This window comes from Natator depressus, chromosome 18 (assembly GCF_965152275.1).
Source record: "Natator depressus isolate rNatDep1 chromosome 18, rNatDep2.hap1, whole genome shotgun sequence".
Taxonomy (NCBI): Eukaryota; Metazoa; Chordata; order Testudines; family Cheloniidae; genus Natator; species Natator depressus.
This window is the reverse complement of record NC_134251.1, coordinates 19957084-19974591: the sequence shown is the minus strand read 5'-3', so window position 1 is coordinate 19974591 and position 17508 is coordinate 19957084. Positions and strand designations below refer to the sequence as shown.

Sequence of the window (17508 nt, the reverse complement as noted above, 5' to 3'; positions counted from 1 at the left end):
CTACAAGGTACAGGAACGAAATCTGTCTTTTTGTAATTAAAATAAGCAGATATTTGCTTGTTTGATTTTTATACTATTCCTATCCCAAGACTTTAGGCCCGTGGAAATCCATGAAGAGCACATCACAGAATAAATCTGATGAAACAACATTAACAAAACATTAAATGATTCTCACCCCCCTACAAACACAAGCTCTGCCCTACCTTCCCATTCACCCCCCCCCCCCCCAAAGTCGACATAAATAGAGAGGTCAACAAATTCCGACTCTGACAGACAGATGTGGGGAAGCGAGTTCCAGAGTCAAGGACTCTTCACACTGAATGTCCTGCCCCCAGATCCTAACCAATCTAGGAACTGTGAGACTGAGTGTCCCAGCTGATCTCAACTGCCGTGGTTTAACAGGAGAGAGTCCAGTCTCTAAGAAACACATAACCCAAATCATTAAAGGGTTTTATAGATTAAAACCAACACATAGAACTGCAGATCAGAGTTTTCTGTGGAGCACAGTTGTAATGTGCTCCATGTGGGAAGCACCACAAAGCACGTAGGAATCTACATTCTTCACTAGCTGAGTTTTCCACCTGATTCTTACTGTAGTTGTATCTAGGGCTGGGTGAAATTTTTCAGCTGAAACTATTTTTGCTGAAAATTGCAGATTTGGGCCTGCCAGACTGTTTTGTTTCAGGTCCAATGAAACCTTTCCTTGACCTGAAATGAACGTTTTTTTCCAGGTTTGGCACTGAACCAAAAATCAATTACCTGCACAGCTTTGGTTGTATCTGCAATACAGTAATCCAGTCTGGTGCTGGACTGGGAGCAGATACGTTGTGGGAGAGTCGTTCGGGGTCCGTGGCCACATTTTAAACTGACAATACTAGGAATCAGTTTGAGCTGGAAATCCCATCTTTTGGGGTGTTTAAGAATATTAATATATTCCCATTTTCTTTTAATCTTATCAGAGCAAAGACTGCTCAATAATCAGAAGAATAATAAGATTGCCTGGAGCAGTTACTATACGAAAGTACAGAGAATCAACCCAAGCCATGAAAATTCAATTGAGGGACATGCTCTGATTTTTAACAGTAACAAAACTCTTCCCCGGATTCTAATGGAAAAAAGTTTCAGGCAGAGATTCGAGGACTGGCTCTGTTCCAGGATAGAAAAGGTGTTGAAACTAAGACACTGAGACACATCCCTTTTGCATTTTATATCAGATTCCATGCCTGGGTTTTGACCATGTTAGATTGGGATTTTACTTCAAATTATGATTTGTTTGTTGATTCTCCAGAAAGGTGGTTGTTTAAAAAAGGTACAGTGCGGTACTAACGCTACCTCTGAAATACGACTGTACGGTGTTCTGGGCTGAAGACTGATTCCGAGACAGTCGAATTGCCAGTGAATATGCTGACTCACATTTAGGTTTGTTTGTGGGCCTAGCGGATGTATGCACATTCACTGTGCACTGCTTCCTGGCCTAATATTAGTCTTTCAGAAATCAGTGGCAAAAACTTCTCATTGACTTATGTGGAAGTAGGATTCTGGTCCTTAGTCACTGAAATGTTTAATGCGGGTTCATTGGCTTCTCTGGCTGTACGGAGCTAAAAATCTGAACAGATAAAGGTCTACAGGCTGAAATTGCCTATGCTGCAGTTAGCAGTGGAGTTCTTCGAGGCTTGATTAAAGACTCACTAGGTAAAATCTATGGGCCACGTGATGCAGGACGTCAGACTAGATGATCATAATGGTCCATTCTGGCTTTAGAATCTGTGAATCAGGGAATAACATGCTACCATCCATGGGCTGTCTTCCAGCCGGCACTGGGCAATATGAATGTCAGATTTTCTGGGAAAAGATTAAATTAGCGCAGGATGCTGTCAGCAGCTCAGCTGTGGTCTTCAGCTGCTGTTGGCTCTGTGATGTGGAGTTTGTTAACAGCAGATACGCATCAGTGATCATCTCTGTAACCTTCGAGCACCACTGAGTGAGGCAGCATGGTAGTCTATGGATGAAATCGGTGAGGAGCAGTGGGCTGGCACTGCCAGAAGAGCTGTAACGTCTGCTCTGAGAGGTGATGGCGGCTGTTGGGGAGATTTACTATGATAACTGCTATCATGAAGCAGATGACTTGATGCTTGCTTTGATGCAGAATAGGGCTTCCTTAAAAATGGGTGTAATATAGATAAGTAGGACCAAATTTAGCCCTGATGTAAGCAGGTACAACTATACACAAGTCAGGTGGATTATGCTTGCCTGTGTCAGGGATGAAGCTGGCCTTTAGTAGTTGAAGTGCAGTGGTCTGAACTGAAAGTGACTGCAGGTGTTTAGCTTCTTAGGATATCAGATAAGTAGCAGGTGAGCCTAATTTGGGAGCATAGAGGCTGTTGAAAGCTGGAGAAGTGGGTTGTGAAGGAAGGACATTGCAAATGCTGAATTCTGGATCTTTCCTTCCCTGGTTGCTGTCCTGGCTAAAGTAGGTAGGGCCAAGCATTATATTGCTTTCTGCCCCCTTTTCTATTTCCCCGTCCCCTTGAACAGTTGTAAGTCTTTTTTTAAAGATGCATCAGGAAACTAATTCCAAGGAGGTACCTTGGACTAGAGACAGTTTTTAAGTGTTGGGTTTAAGGAATTGCTCTTAACCTATAACTGTCAGTAATTATCTTGGTGATAATATCTATGTAATGGTAATAAAGCAACAAACAAACCCTCTGATTTTCAGTCATAGAGTCTGTCTCTCTGACTGTGTTCGAGGGAGTACTTTGAAATGATAGGTGCCTTGTCTGCTGCTACTTCAAAGGCTGGCAGTTCTCCAGTCACAAATGTCTGTTTCAGGTTGCTAATGCATGTTTTTTGACACTGTAAATCAAGGAACTAAAACAACATAATTTTCCATTGGGAACATCTGTCTACTTGTGAACAGAAGTTGCCTTTTACACAGGATGAAGGTAGAGGTTTAAGCTAACTATGTGTTATTATTGCCTTTTTTGGTTAAAAAAAAAGATTCTGTGTATTTGTTTCAGTTTGGTCTTGGTTTGGTTTATGCACTTTTTAGTGAATTGTGGTGCTGGTGAAATGTGCTGACTTGGCAGCTCCATAGACCAAAGGTCTCTCTGTTTGTTCACAACAGACACAGTGCAGGCAGCTGCAGCCTGATTCCCCATTCTGTCTTCCGAGGTACATCACCCCTTAAGTGGCCTGACCATTCCTAAAAGAGAAAGAGAAGAGAGTATTATCCAAGCCCGTTCAGTCCTTAGCTTCTGGATTAAGACTCCAAACAAGATTTGGGTGGCTGGTGGGTTTTTGGAGTGGACCTCTGTCTGCTAGGAACTGAGCAGAGGCCCACCAAGATAACTTCATAGTTTGGTTTCAGAGTAGCAACCGTGTTAGTCTGTATTCTCAAAAAGAAAAGGAGTACTTGTGGCACCTTAGCGACTAACAGATTTATTTGAGCATGAGCTTTCGTGAGCTACAGCTCACTTCATCGGATGCATTCAGTGGAAATTTATTTGAGCATAAGCTTTTGTGAGCTACAGCTCACTTCATCAGATGCATTCAGTGGATTCACTGAATGTATCCGATGAAGTGAGCTGTAGCTCACGAAAGCTTATGCTCAAATAAATTTGTTAGTCTCTAAGGTGCCACAAGTACTCCTTTTCTTTTCATAGTTTGGCTAGCTAATTTACAGAGTCACACAGACCCAACACCGAGAGCAGTCTTGGAAAGAGACATCACCTTGTCTGAGGGTGGAAATCAGAGCCCTCAGAGGTGGCCAAATAGTGGGTTGGGGCAAATGGTGTTTCACAATTCCAGGGTGGATGACAGCTTGTATGTTCCAATGCTGGGATTTAGTTTCTGCCAAAAACCATGGGGCTGCTCCCATGTAACCGGGAGCAGAATTTACCTATCGAATATGAAAAATAAGTGATATAAAAGGAACTTTAAAAATCCTTTCATCAGGCTGTCTCTGCTGTTCTCTTCCTTCTGATCTTCCTGCTGGAAGTTTCCATTACAGCAGCAATACATCCCATTAGAATGACGATCTGATGCCAAACTCTCTTGTGCCGTGCAGCTGAAGTCACTGGAGTGCACGGTTACGGCATCCATGTGAATGTTATGCAGCCTCCGTTTCACCCACTGGAGCTGCTCCAGTTGGACTGTGCTCCAACAACACTGGATTCAGGAAACATATTAACAGACTCAGGATCTGACACACAGAAGGCTGGTCTGAACTTGGCTGCAACTTATCTAAGTTAATGGACGTGACTAGGAAAATACAGCATCTGCTATTCCTCTCCCTAGTGCAGTTTAGTGCTTCTGTGTAGTTTCACCTGCTTAATGAGGAGCAGCTGTCTGTAGGGCTGTGTGGAGAATAATTCAGTAAACGTTAGTGGTAATTATCGATAGCCCCTGATGTCCCTGTGTATGTTCTTGTGGCACTGCAGATACTGGTAAAGTGATATCATTTGGAGCCTAAACCCATAGCAGGCCTGCTAAAATGGATGAATTTTGTGTGAGTCAGAGTCCACTGACAAATGTATTGTTTCGTTTTTTTCAGGCTTTTTCTGGAGGGTGGGTGAATACTGGTTGGGGCAATGGAGAGCAGAAGTGGCACCACTGTCTGTATAGAAAATTGTAATTGTAACTAACACGTTCATAACCATAACCTGTATGCCTATCTCAGAGTGACTATTCAGTGCATTACAAGCTTCCATAAAAGATCTTACTCAATATACTCTTACAGTAAAATAACACTGTGTGCAATCAGTTGGTTTAATTGCTTATTTTTGAGGGTTTAAACCTTCTGTTCTTCCCTTGGGGTGTCTGGACACGGATTGTCCAAGAGTCAGTTGGGTTTGAGAGGGTTGGTTGGTTGTTTTTAGGGGGGGGGGGGGTTTTGGACATTGCTTGAAGTGATAGTGGTTGTTTTTATAAAATTTGTATATGGGCCCAGATTATTGGGATTGCCACATTTTATAAAAATAAATAACACTTTATGCTAGAAAATTGACTGTAGGGAACAGTCCTTCATTGACCGGGGCATTAGTAGTGGTGGACTAGATTATCTAATAGGTCTTGTCCAGCTATCACTTCTGTGATTCTGTGGTCCTGCTGGTGTGTTAATATGTGGGACCTCAAGACATGATGGTTGCTGGTTTAGAGTGTGAAAAATTGTTTTGCATTGGATAAACTAAACATCCAAGGGGTTGTGTAGCTAGCTGCTCCTGGAAATGTTATATTTTTGGTACTATTTGTGTCTGTTTTAACAACAAAGAGTTTAGTTTGACATAGCCTTCAGGAATCGCACGCTGATGCATGTATGCCGTGTACTCAAGGGTATGTAAATGGATCTTTCATCAGCAGGACACTATAGTATTTTTCTAAGCTAGAGTTCCATTAGCTCTGGCTGTTCTGAATAACTCTGGGCCAGAAACTCTGAAAGAGAAAACAAAAGCTAAGATAAACAATCTCCTTTAACAGTTCTTTCCACACCTCCTTATTCCGCCTTCCACTTTCTTTATACTTTGTGACATCCATAGAGGCACTGGCATTTGGGACTGTGGAAAATATTTGCATCACATTTTAAATCTCCTTGAACTGAACCTTGGGTTCAAGATTCAGTAAATGTGTTAATCGTGGGCCTGACTTATAAAGTTAGTTGGAGATGGGCCAAGGCTGTTCACTCACACAGCTCAACTAGACATTTAGAAATCTGTTGAGGGCAGAATGGAACCCAGGCTCCGTGCAGAGTCTCCCGCATTATTAGGTTTTACTGATTCTAACGGAGGGCAAGAGAATTTGACACTGGGTTGCTGCGCTAGCTGGTGGCCTTGCTTTGCCATCAGAATGAATGCTTTTCATAACTGTTATCTCTTGACAGATTAACGGTTTGCTGCTGAGCTGGTATTTTATGCCGTCTTGGGGAATGTTGATTGTTTTGGGTCCCATTACCTATATTTTGCCATTTCTTTTTGCGCAACATCTCTGGATGCTCTGTTAGGTAGCAAGAGTAGCTCTCCATCCTACCAACTTCTAGAGGGGGGGAACTCCTGAAGGAAGTTGTGCCAGTGCTCAGTTGAACAAAAAGATCAGAGAATCATTCAAATTAGGGATGCAAAAACACCTAAGTTATTGAGTCATCCCAGCAGGTGTGGAGAGTGGTTCCAAGAGCTGTGTTTTCTCCGGTCTAGTTTTCAGTGTCTGGATCAGTTGGAATATTTAGTGCTTCATTTGTTGTAGAATGTTATATTGGATCCCATTTTTCTTTGTAAAGTTTTGCATATGGCAGGACTTTTCAATATCCTCAACTCCTCTCCCGTAGTTCTTAGCCTCTGTTATCTCAGTTCCACTGCTTCCGTAGGTAGTCTGTTATAATATCTTAGAGATTTTTAGGGTTAAGCACTGCTGCCTCTACTCCCCTTTGACCTAAGTAGGAGCTGCCCATGAATGTCCAAGGGCAGAATACAGTCTATAAAGTTTTTCCTACTGTCCTTTGATTTTCCTTGGAGCAGCTTGCCCTCCATGTATGAGTCTATGCAGCCTAAAAAAAAACCCCACACTGACTGTTGTAGTACAGTCCAGCAATGTCTCAGTGAATCTGCGTGGGGAAAAAATCTTTTCTTGTCACGACAATGCATAGAAATGTTTGCGTTCCCCACTCATTGGTGGGTAATATTATTCATTTCTACACTGAATGCTTTTGGGTTTAGTTACATACCGCATCCCTGGCATTAACTTTGCACATTGTAATGCACGTTACATTACACTAAAAGCAATATTTGTTTTGAACACAAGGCATTGGGTGGTGGGAAGCTCTTGACACCAAGAGATCCTGATAGATTTCAGCCTGATTGCTAGCTGTCTTTAGTGAATTCCATTCTTAGTTGTGTGTGAACCCAGGTTACTTCCTTCACAATTTGCTAAAAGCTTGTACAAAAATGGGTAACTGTTTTTATTTTTATCAGCTGTGACCTCATATACTCATTGGCAATGAAGTGTAGTTGAAGATTTCCTTCATGGGAATTAATTTGGTTAGTGCATCACTATTTAGTTTCTTTGTAGAGTCATGTAGACAAAGTCAAACAACCAGGATTAGTTAGGGTAAATATTTTCAGTGGATGCGTACAACACTTTCAGCTGTGCCAAATATTTGTTGTTGCTGTTTGTCCATTGTGCTTTGGGTGAGCAGTTTCATTTTCTGCCAAAGTAGAATTTTTAAAATCCGCTTCAAATGTTTTATCTCGGCTTTTGATTTTCAGATACACAGAGCACTAAATTTTCAGGGGGAAAAGTGTCACATTTATTTATGTTTTAACTGAACATCTGTTCGTCAGACTGACATCTCACCTGGAAGTCACGAGCAGGAGTCATTAAAAGATCTTCAGCTTCTGCCTTAGTACGATGTCTGTGGTAACAGAGCCCCATTCTTGTTCAGGGCCGTGGGCATTACCAAAAATAAGCATAATGATCCTGCTGGGCCCTGAGAAGTTCTGGAGCTTCAGCTGCTGCAAGAGATGTGGTGTGGCTTAGTGGATAGAGCACAGGACTGGGACTCAGCAGACCTGGGTTCTATTACTGACTGTGCTACTAGCCTGCTGGGTGACCTTGGGCAAGTTACTTCCCTCTTTGTGTCTCAGTTTTCCCATCTGAGAAATGGGGATAATGATATTGACCTCCTTTGTGAAGGGCTTTGATTTCTGTGAGTTAGATATCATTGTTATTTACCCTGTGCAATAGATTTGTTATGGCAGCTGGTGGGGGTTTTTCAGGATTTGGTCGGGTGGGATATTGGGGTGTCTGTTAATTGGGAGCAAATTGTCTAATCTGCTCTTAAAAATCTCCAATGATGGAGATTCCACAGTCTCCCTAGGCAAACACCTGTCAGGGATGGTCTAGATAATACTTAGTCCTGCCATAAGTGCAAGGGACTGGACTAAATGGCCTCTCAAGGTCCCTTCCAGTCCTATGATTCTATGGTTCCAATTCAGCCAGACCCTGAAATGCACCACACTGATTTCAATGTAAGACTAATAACCCCTCCCTGGGAGAGGAGCAGGTTCACTAGAAACTCGGCACAGGATTGCTGTGAAGGTTTTCAGTCCTCAGGGACCCTTTGAAGAAATTGGCCCGGACAGTGGGTTCTTTACACAGAGCCCAGTACTGAGTTCATGTGAAAAGCAGTGTTGCATGTGGCACCCCATGTCCTGGCACCCCTTTAGTGGCCATAGCTGTCAGTCATGAAGCTAGTTTTATTTTATATAAATAGAACAGTTCTGGAAGGGGTAAAGGAGCCCCGAGAAGAGCTTGATGCATTTAAGAATGGGATTCTAGAACTGTATTGACTGCGATAGCAGGAGACTAGACTTGATGAGCCAGAAGGTCCCTTCCAGTCCTGTGTGCAGTGATGTAGGGTTAAGCGTTCATCATGGTTGCTCAGGGGGAGCAAGAGAATTGAGGAGACTGGAAACTTCCTCACAGCTCTGCGTGTGAGTAGCTTGTTGGTTAATCCACAACTGCATCAGGAGCCGTCTGTGCACGGAATAGCTTGATGTTTTCCGGTAGGATGCTAGCATATATATATGTATATATTTTTAAATTCCTTCATCATAAGCCAAATAGTTTTTGAGCTCTCATCAGCCCCTCGGTGTGACTCGCTCACCGGTGCTAGATTTAAATACCTGTTGTTTTTATAAATTGACTTTCCTTTGACAAACAGCAGTTTAAATTAGGGGGGAAGCGATTTCACAAAACTGCAAAGGAATTAATGAAATACACAGCTCGGACAAGAAGAAAAGTGCTAGGCTTGTTCTGGAGCCCGCTCCCCCTGGGCTGTCTCCTACCTCTTTAAAATAGATTGAAAAGCATTATGTTACGATCCATGATTGTTATTAGAATAGGCGGGAAAATATGCAAAGTATTTGAAATTGAATTCTTTTTATTTAGGTGCTACAGTCAGAACGGAATCTTCCGTGCACTCCATTTTCATACTAAATCCTCCTCCTCCAGGCGTTAATGGTGGTTGTGTTTTGTGTTTTAGAACAGCATATTACACAGACTACAGGCAGGTGTACAGCATGGAATACCAGACTGTGTACAAGTGCTGCCCAGGATGGTCCCAGCTTGGAGGGGATGCTGGCTGCCTTTACTGTAAGTACCACTGTGCACCGATGAGGTTTTCTTCTCACTCCAGTTGTCTTTGCATGCTTATTTCATGGTCAGTACGCTGCGGCAGATGCTGTAAACCCCTGTCTTAGAAGAATACTTTCTTGTAATGGGAGAGGAAGTTTCTCTCTGGACTCCTGTGAAGTGGTGCGAGCCACTTTCTGTTTTGTATAGAACTTCCACATTCTAACACACGGAGATTTTCAGGGTCACATTATTCAGTTACCCAGTTGCCAAAAGCTACTAACATTTTAAAACGTATCACAAGCTGGTGATTTAAAGTGCCCCAGTGGCAGAAGCTGCAGAAAGCTGTAATCCCAGCTCTGAGTGGAGTTATCATTAAACATAACATTAATTGCTGGTTATGTAAGTGAACATGCCAGTGATAGTTAACTAATTTGCCCACAAATTCCTCTTGCTCAGCATTTCCTGGAGTGCTTCTCACCTCTTCATCATAGGAGGAGGCCTTGGAAATGAAGCTTTTGAACAAATGAAGCCTTTGAACTGTTCATATACAAAAATGTGTTTCACTACTGTGGTGCAGGAGCCCTGTGAGATTTGGCTGGAAATTTATGGACACTCAACTGTGTGTGCTTCCTGTTTTGTTTGCCCCTCCTGCACTTATTAAATAAGAATGAGAGAGAGAGGTTCATTCATGAATTTACATAATCTGAGAGACGCTTCCCCTTATATCTTGAAAACGGTCAAATAATTTTTGGTTATATTTTAGGATTTTTCATGCTTGGAATTCAGCTGGCTGAACTTGGGGCTCTCCCTACCCACTTTCTTTTCGGCTGATCTCCCCTTATAAAGGATGTTGGGATTTCTTAAACTGCTGGCATTTAGTACTGTCAGGACCACAGTAGAAAGGGTTAATGTCACACTCCCAGAACAGGAAGTTAACTGTCCGGTATGAATGAGCTGGGGTTGTGATATCTCTGGTGGTTTAGAGTGAGGGACTTGGAGTCAGGACTGCTGGGTTCTAGGCCTAGTTCTTCCACTGCCATGCTTTGAGACTTTTGGTAAATCTCTCTTTGCCCCAGCTTAACCATATGTAAAATGGATATAAAGGTACCTACTTCACAAGTGTGTTGCAAGGTTCCTTTAATGTTTTTAAAGTGCATTAAAATCTCTTGATGGATTATGCTATGGAGGTGCAAAATATTATTAGTATTTGCTTTTATTATGGAACATGGTTGATTAAAATGGTATATTTGGATAGCTTGAAAAAAGAAAAATATTCTCTTGGATCTCACACTGATCTAGCCAAGTACATACTCCCTCACTAGTAACTTTTATTTCTATGTATCATGTATATTCTTCATGATTATAGTATTAATTTCATGCTCAGTAACTGAATAAAATCATCAGCTCCTTTTTTAATTAGCACTGGGAGATGCATTTTCTACCAACGTCATTAAAATTTAGCTTTCATTAGAGGCGATAGACAGGAGAACTAACAAAGGGTGTGCGTGCTTGGCTGTCCTGACATCAAAAGAATGAAAGCCAACAGGTTTCATATCCATTTTTAAAATGATTTTGATTGTAATTGACCTGGGGCATTGGAAAATGTCTCTTACAGCTTGTCCTCTTTTGTTCTCCAGAAGGGCTTGCAGACCCATTTTCTTGCACTTTGCTTCTTGAAGTGAGGATGAAAGAGTAAGATGTGTCTAGCAAGCCAATTTTTATTTTTCTGATTTAAAGGATGATAATATAGGAGGCTAAGTCCATTGTGTCAAAGGAAACTCTGTGGGTCCTTAATAACCCAGTTGCAGCAGGCAGATAATACTCTCAGCTGAACTCAGAAAAGTGACTACTGTAATGAATTTCCTATAGAGGAAGTGAATAATTCTATACAGGAAGGGAGCAAGAGGAAGGGAAAGAGAACTGCCTATAGAAACCTCTTAACTTGTCATCCCAACTGTATGTACTGAAAGTCAAAGGTGTAGGAATAATCTCTAACTGCATTGGACTGTTTGTAGAAGAATTGATTCAGGGGATAATAAGCAGAGTGCATGGAGGATGCCGGATTCTCACAAAGAATGAAGTATGTCTGGGCCTTCTGAGAACAAAGGCATTGGGCTATTTAAATATTCATCATGTGCCTGTTGCTGATGTGATAGGAGAACAAATGCCATTTATTTTCTTATTATGCGTAAGTCAGTAGACCCTGTTGTTCCCTTTTAAGTTTTGTTTGTTTGGGTATTTTTGCGTATGAGCCCTGGGAGGAACAAAGCTGGAAGTTTTTGCTTTGTGCCTGCAATGTAGGTTGAAAAGCAGACTTCAAAGCCAATGATTTTCTCTTGCTTCCGTTCACGAGCCTTGAGATTTCAAAGTGGGGACAAAGGTGATTCAGGTAACCAGTTAAAATAATACTTTGGTGGGAAGGGGGTAAATGTGAAAAAATAGGAGCCTTGTGGCTGCAACACGCTCTACCTTACCATCCTGTTGTCTTGGTTAACTCTGCAATTCCACTCCCGCCTCTCTGCTTTGGCTATTTAAGTTCCTGGCTCCCTATAACTCCAGCAATGCCACCGCTGGCTGCCTCTGTGTTTGGCTAACCCTGAGCACTTAGAGTATCTTAGGATAATATTCCCGGTCACAGGCAGCTTGTGTATTTTATCTCCTTTTTAACAGGATCCAAGGTTAGCTCGGTTAGTCCTGGGTGTCTCTGCAGGTGGAGCCAATACTGGCAGGAACTCAGGCTGAGCCCTGACTAAAGGAAAATGAGGCTGTTGCTACTCCAGAAAAATAAAAAAAGAGGGAGGTGGCAAATTGTTGCCAGAAATTGAGGTGAGGGATGAACTTTGATTTGTGGGTGACAAAAACAAGGACCTGTATAATGCTATTAGAAAAGGAAGGCTTTTGGGAGGGTCATTGCTGGCCCAAACCCACTTCAGTAGAAATTCTGGCAGAACTGGAGAATCTAGAATGCAAAAAGGCTGGCTTGATAATGTGGAGCTGTTGTTTCGTTTGTGGCAGAAGGGTTTCAGTTTCCGAAGTCAAAGGTTTTTTCACTGGTCACATCTGGCGTGGGCTCACATGGAAATGTGCACTGGGTTTCCAAGTGCCTTTCTGGAACCTACATTCAAACCTTCTTTCTTTTTTTATCTTCAATTTCTTTTGAGCTTAAAACTGTGTTTATACCCCTAGCAAAGTGAAAATATAGATGTTCCATCTCCAATATGGCCATAGCATATTTCTATCTTGTGAGGCTTTATAGTGCTATTTAATGATCTGGCACATGCTGCGGTCCCAATAGTACTTCAAGAGAGCTGTTCTTTAACCATGTCGGGAGACAGCTGTGTTGTAACCATGACTGAATTAGACCAGGACTGTAGACTAGGTTTTTGGCCCCAGTTATAACATGGTTTGGTCCAGTCTGCGCTGTCTGGGCAAACTTTGTTAGAACCTGGTGCAGCAACAACAGAGTGCTCAAGCCTGGTGGCTAAAGTTGGCACACCACTGTCAACCACTATAGGAGAAAGCTGTTGTTTAACAGATCAGAGAGCTGTTTATCCTAAATGTTCTATCTACCCACCATTCAACAGTGCTCTGTGGGATGGCAAGTGACTTGTATCCAGGCTTTCTGCTTCAATCAGCAATACATTGTTTGTTGTTCTTTCACATATCAAAATATTCTGTCCTGAGGGGGCCCTGTAGCATCTCCAGCTTTTTGGCTTGCATGGGTGTAATTACTTTTCTGCCCAGTCCCCCAGTACTCTAGTGGGAACTTTGTGTTTTTTTGGGGTTCTTGTCTAGACTTTTATGGATCCTTTAATCAAAAGGGGAAGGGTAAGGATGGAGATAGGAAATGAGTTGAATAAACTGTATTAATGAAGAACTACTTTGACAGAGAAGTGTACCCGGTAAGCTGTGAATTCTGCAAGATTTGCTGTGGAAACTACCTCATGTAACACTGAAGGCTCAGGGCCTGGTCCTCAGCTGGTGTCAATTGGTGTAGTTCTGTTGAAGTAATGGAGCTATGCCAAATTATTCTAGTTGAGTGTCTGTCCTCGGAGATGTAATGGATATTGTTCCTGCTCCATGGAGACACGTGGGCAAGGCCATCAGTGGTGAAAATATAATTAGAATTGTAGGAGACTGTAAGGCAGACTCAGGCTAGCAAGAACATCTTTTTCTGTCTTCCAATTTGAGTTAACATTTCTTCACCGCCATGTGCTCGTTCCTCCAGGCGTTGGAATGCTCCTTTACAAATCTCTTTGCTTACTTATGCTCTTCTTCCTTTTGCGAGGCTAACCCTTCCATCTGTCTAAAAGCAGAAGCACACGATGCTCTGTGCGGGTAACTTTGCACTCCCTGTGTTCTTATACTTGTGCCCGTCGCTCAGCCATGCCTGTAGCTTCTCGCTTTCACAGTCATGAGGTAGTATCTGATGTTCGATAAATAATATTATGGGAGACCAAGGCCCCGGTACCTGCCTGGTTATTAACCCAACCCTGAAGAGTGTGCTTTTCCCAGGGCTGTATTACCTGCCTGGCAGGAGAGTGCTTTGCCTAGGCAACTGATACCCACACTCTGCCTCTTCCTTGTTTAGCAGGCTTACAGCTGGCTTGAAACACTGAGGGCTTATTCCAGCCTCCAAAAGGTGCTTGTCCAAGTATTTAGAGGTGTGAGAATGGCCTATGCAGTGCCATCAGGCTGGGAACTGCTTAACGACCCACAGAGTTCAGCGTCTCTGCTGGGAATGAATAATTAGGAAATGGATGGAAAGTTTCATTGAAACACCCTGTAAAATGTCACTTAAGGAAGAGCTCTAAAGAATTAATGCTCCGCAGAGATTTGAAAATTTCTTGAGGAATATTTGATTTCCCTGCTATTCCCCTCCCCCTGTGCCATTTGTAGTTGTCTGCTGGGCTTATAACATTCCCAAAAGTTGTCAGATCTCACCTTATAAATGTGTAGTGCTCAGTTCCCTTGTGGATTACCTGCTTTTTCTCCTCCCTTGTGCTCACAGTGGAAAACAAGTGATGATTAAAAAATCAGATTTTTTTAAATTTTGAATTGCTTTATTTTACTTTAATCCATTTTTCTTTTTTAAAATAAATCTACTTAAAATTGTAATTATGATAAGGTCTAAACTACTTATAATTAAACTATATTTAGATAAAATAAAAAGTAAATAAATAAAAATTAAGGTGTACACGTTTGCTGCAGAAGTTTTTTAAAAGTCAAACTTCTGAACTGGTGGAAGTCACTGGCTAAGCACCTGGAACCAGAGTGTGCGCTGAATTCCTTTTACCAGCTTTTGACACCACTAGCCTCTTCTGCAGGTACAGAGAGAATATTTTTTTCATTTCAGTTTATTCTGCTAGTTCAGTTGAATGACTAGTTCAGTCAAAGTTAAGAAACCACCAAGAGTTGAAAGGCAAGCTTATTTTCCTCTTCCAATCTATGAGTAAAAACTAGGTGAGAGAGAATGAGATCTACTAGTTCTAAAGTCTTGAAGAACATGGTCACCAGAAACGATCAGCTCAGTTTACTAACTACAAATAATACTTTCTTTGTTTAATACATCAGTTTTAAATGCAGAATGACTCCATAAACTTACTTTTTCCTTGTCTAGCACATTTTAAAAATTTTTTATTTAATTAATATACCAGTTTTACAATGTTGTTTTTATACATGTGAAGTGAATGCCAATTTCTACCCAAATAGAGCTTGATACAAAACACAAGTAAACAATGACCATTGTATAATAAGTGCATTATTCACCATTTTCTAATATACTGAAATATGTAAACAATAATCTGAATAAATGTGCAAGCTATGTAATTGTTTAAATATGTATAGATATATTGTGTTCTTATGGTTAGGAAAAAGTACCAAATTTTGGGTAAAGGGCTATATTTATTTGCAAATGAACATATTTTTTTAATTGTGTCTCATTGGTTAGAAACTATCTTTCTTTAGGAAAATGACTAAAAAGTACAATTGTAAAACAAGATGAAAATTGATTATTTAAATCGAGCTTTCCTGCTTGATGGTTTAAATCATGATTAAAATGTGATTTAAATCACTTTGACTTAAGTCAACCCATGCTGCTTCGCTGCAGCTCTGTTACCATGTCATTCCTAATTGCATTTTCATCCACCTTTGTCCTGGGCCATTCATCCGCACAGCCCAGTTTAGAGAGGGAAAAAGGTCAGAAGTCATGACAGCCTTTTTCACTCATGGTCTGGTATCAGATTCCTATCCTTAATGATAACTGATAAGATTGACTTTTGAGCTAAAACTATTAGTATTAGATGACATCTGAGATGTCACATAAATTCCACATGGGTTGAATAGTGTAGTTAAGCTCCTTGCTGTGCAATACAAGGCCTGTGTGTCTGGGTAGCCTCATGATGTCTACTGTTGGCTCCAGGATGCTGAAAAGTTGAGTCCCATCAAGTCTTTACAATTGGTAGCTCTTAACCTGAATGGAATGATTGGAGTTCAGTAACAGACACTGTGTCTGGGCACCCCTGCTAACTCCTTCCATTTCAGCGAATGAAACTGCAGGATGGAGAGGAATTGAGGATGGTGAAAAGGAGGGGAAATGTGGAGGAACAGGAAGAAAGATTTAGTGGGAGATTCAGTACTTTGACTTTTTGATGGGTACAAGCCAGTCTCATTAAACAGCACAAGACTTGCTGGCACTGACTCTTGCTTGTTTTCCAGGTTCTGAGGCACAGGCTTGATTGTGGCTAAAGAGGGAGAATAAAATGTTAAGTCTGGTGTGGGGGGTGGTTATAAGAGACTAAGGTGGGTTGAAAGAGCACTTTGAGCATCTCCAAGGGGTACATAGAAAGCAGCCAAATTCTGATTGCCTGATTAAGAGGGGAGCTTTTATTAGTCGCAAATGGCCTATTAAAGACTCCAAAGTGAGTTACCCTGTGCTGAACTATCTGTCTCACTGCCAGCTCTGTTTAGCTTTAGCATATCATCTAGCGAGCAGTTAAACAGCACTCAGCAGGGCCTGCTCTGGCAGCCACGCTCAGCTGTGGGTTTCTGTTCTGCAAATATGTCAAAACTCTGCTTGGTGCATAACCATGGGCTGCACAACCCGCAGAAAAAATCTTGTACCAGGTCTTCATGAGGGAAGGCTCGATTATTTTATGAGGTGTGTTGGTGTGGTCCACAGGCAATATGTTCATATAACAACTTAATTTCCTTAAGAGGTTGACTTTCCTGTGTACATTGCCCCTTGGCTCCTGGAAGCTTATTATTTTGTCAGTTCAGAGGGATAAAATGTATTTCTGTTCATAGAATCATAGAAGATTAGGGTTGGAAGAGACCTCAGGAGGTCATCTAGTCCAACCCCCACTAAGTCATCCCAGCCAGGGCTTTGTCAAGCCTGACCTTAAAAACCTCTAAGGATGGAGATTCCACCACTTCCCTAAGTAACCCATTCCCGTGCTTCACCACCTTCCTAGTGAAATAATGTTTCCTAATATCCAATCTAGACCTCCCGCACTGCAACTTGAGACCATTGCTCTTCGTTGTCATCTGCCGCCACTGAGAACAGCCAAGCTCCACCCTCTTTGGAATGCCCCTTCAGATAGTTGAAGGCTGCTTTCAAATCCCCCCCTCACTTGTCTCTTCTGTAGACTAAATAAGTCCAGTTCCCTCAGCCTTTCCTGGTAAGTCATGTGCCCCAGCCCTGTAATCATTTTCGTTGCCCTCTGCTGGACTCTCTCCAATTTGCCCACATCCTTTCTGTAGTGGGGAGCCCAAAACTGGACGCAGTACTCCAGATGTGGACTCACCAGTGCCGAATAGAGGGGAATAATCACTTCCCTTATTTGCTGGCAATGCTCCTTCAAATGCAGCCCAATATGCCGTTAACCTTTTTGGCAACAAGGGCACACTGTTGACTCGTATCCAGCTTCTCGTCAACTGTAATCCCCAGGTCCTTTTCTGCAGAACTGCTGCTTAGCCAGTCAGTCCCCAGCCTGTAGCGGTGCATGGGATTCTTCTGTCCTAAGTGCAGGACTCTGCACTTGTCCTTGTTGAACCTCATCAGATTTCTTTTAGCCCAATCCTCCGATTTGTGTAGGTCACTCTGGACCCTATCCTTATCCTCCAGCCTATCTACCTCTCCCCCCAGCTTAGTGCCATCCGTGAACTTGCTGAGGGTGCAATCCATCCCATCATTCAGATCATTAATGAAGATGTTGAACAAAACCAGCCCCAGGACCGACCCCTAGGGCACTCCGCTTGATACCGGCTGCCAACTAGACATCGAGCCGTTGATCACTACCCGTTGAGCCAGACGATCTAACCAGCTTTCTGTCCACCTTATAGTCCATTCATCCAATCCATACTTTTTTAACTTTCTGGCAAGAA

The 17508-nt window shown here is 42.1% G+C and overlaps 1 protein-coding gene across 1 annotated transcript in view; it reads left to right on the top strand.

Annotated features, from left to right (window-relative positions):
- MEGF6 (multiple EGF like domains 6) overlaps nt 1–17508 on the top strand; it is a 248824-nt gene that overhangs the window by 11980 nt on the left and 219336 nt on the right. The window contains exon 3 of the mRNA XM_074934107.1: nt 9032–9141. Within this exon, the coding sequence (XP_074790208.1) occupies nt 9032–9141 (110 nt within the window). The remainder of the gene's footprint in view (nt 1–9031; nt 9142–17508) is intronic.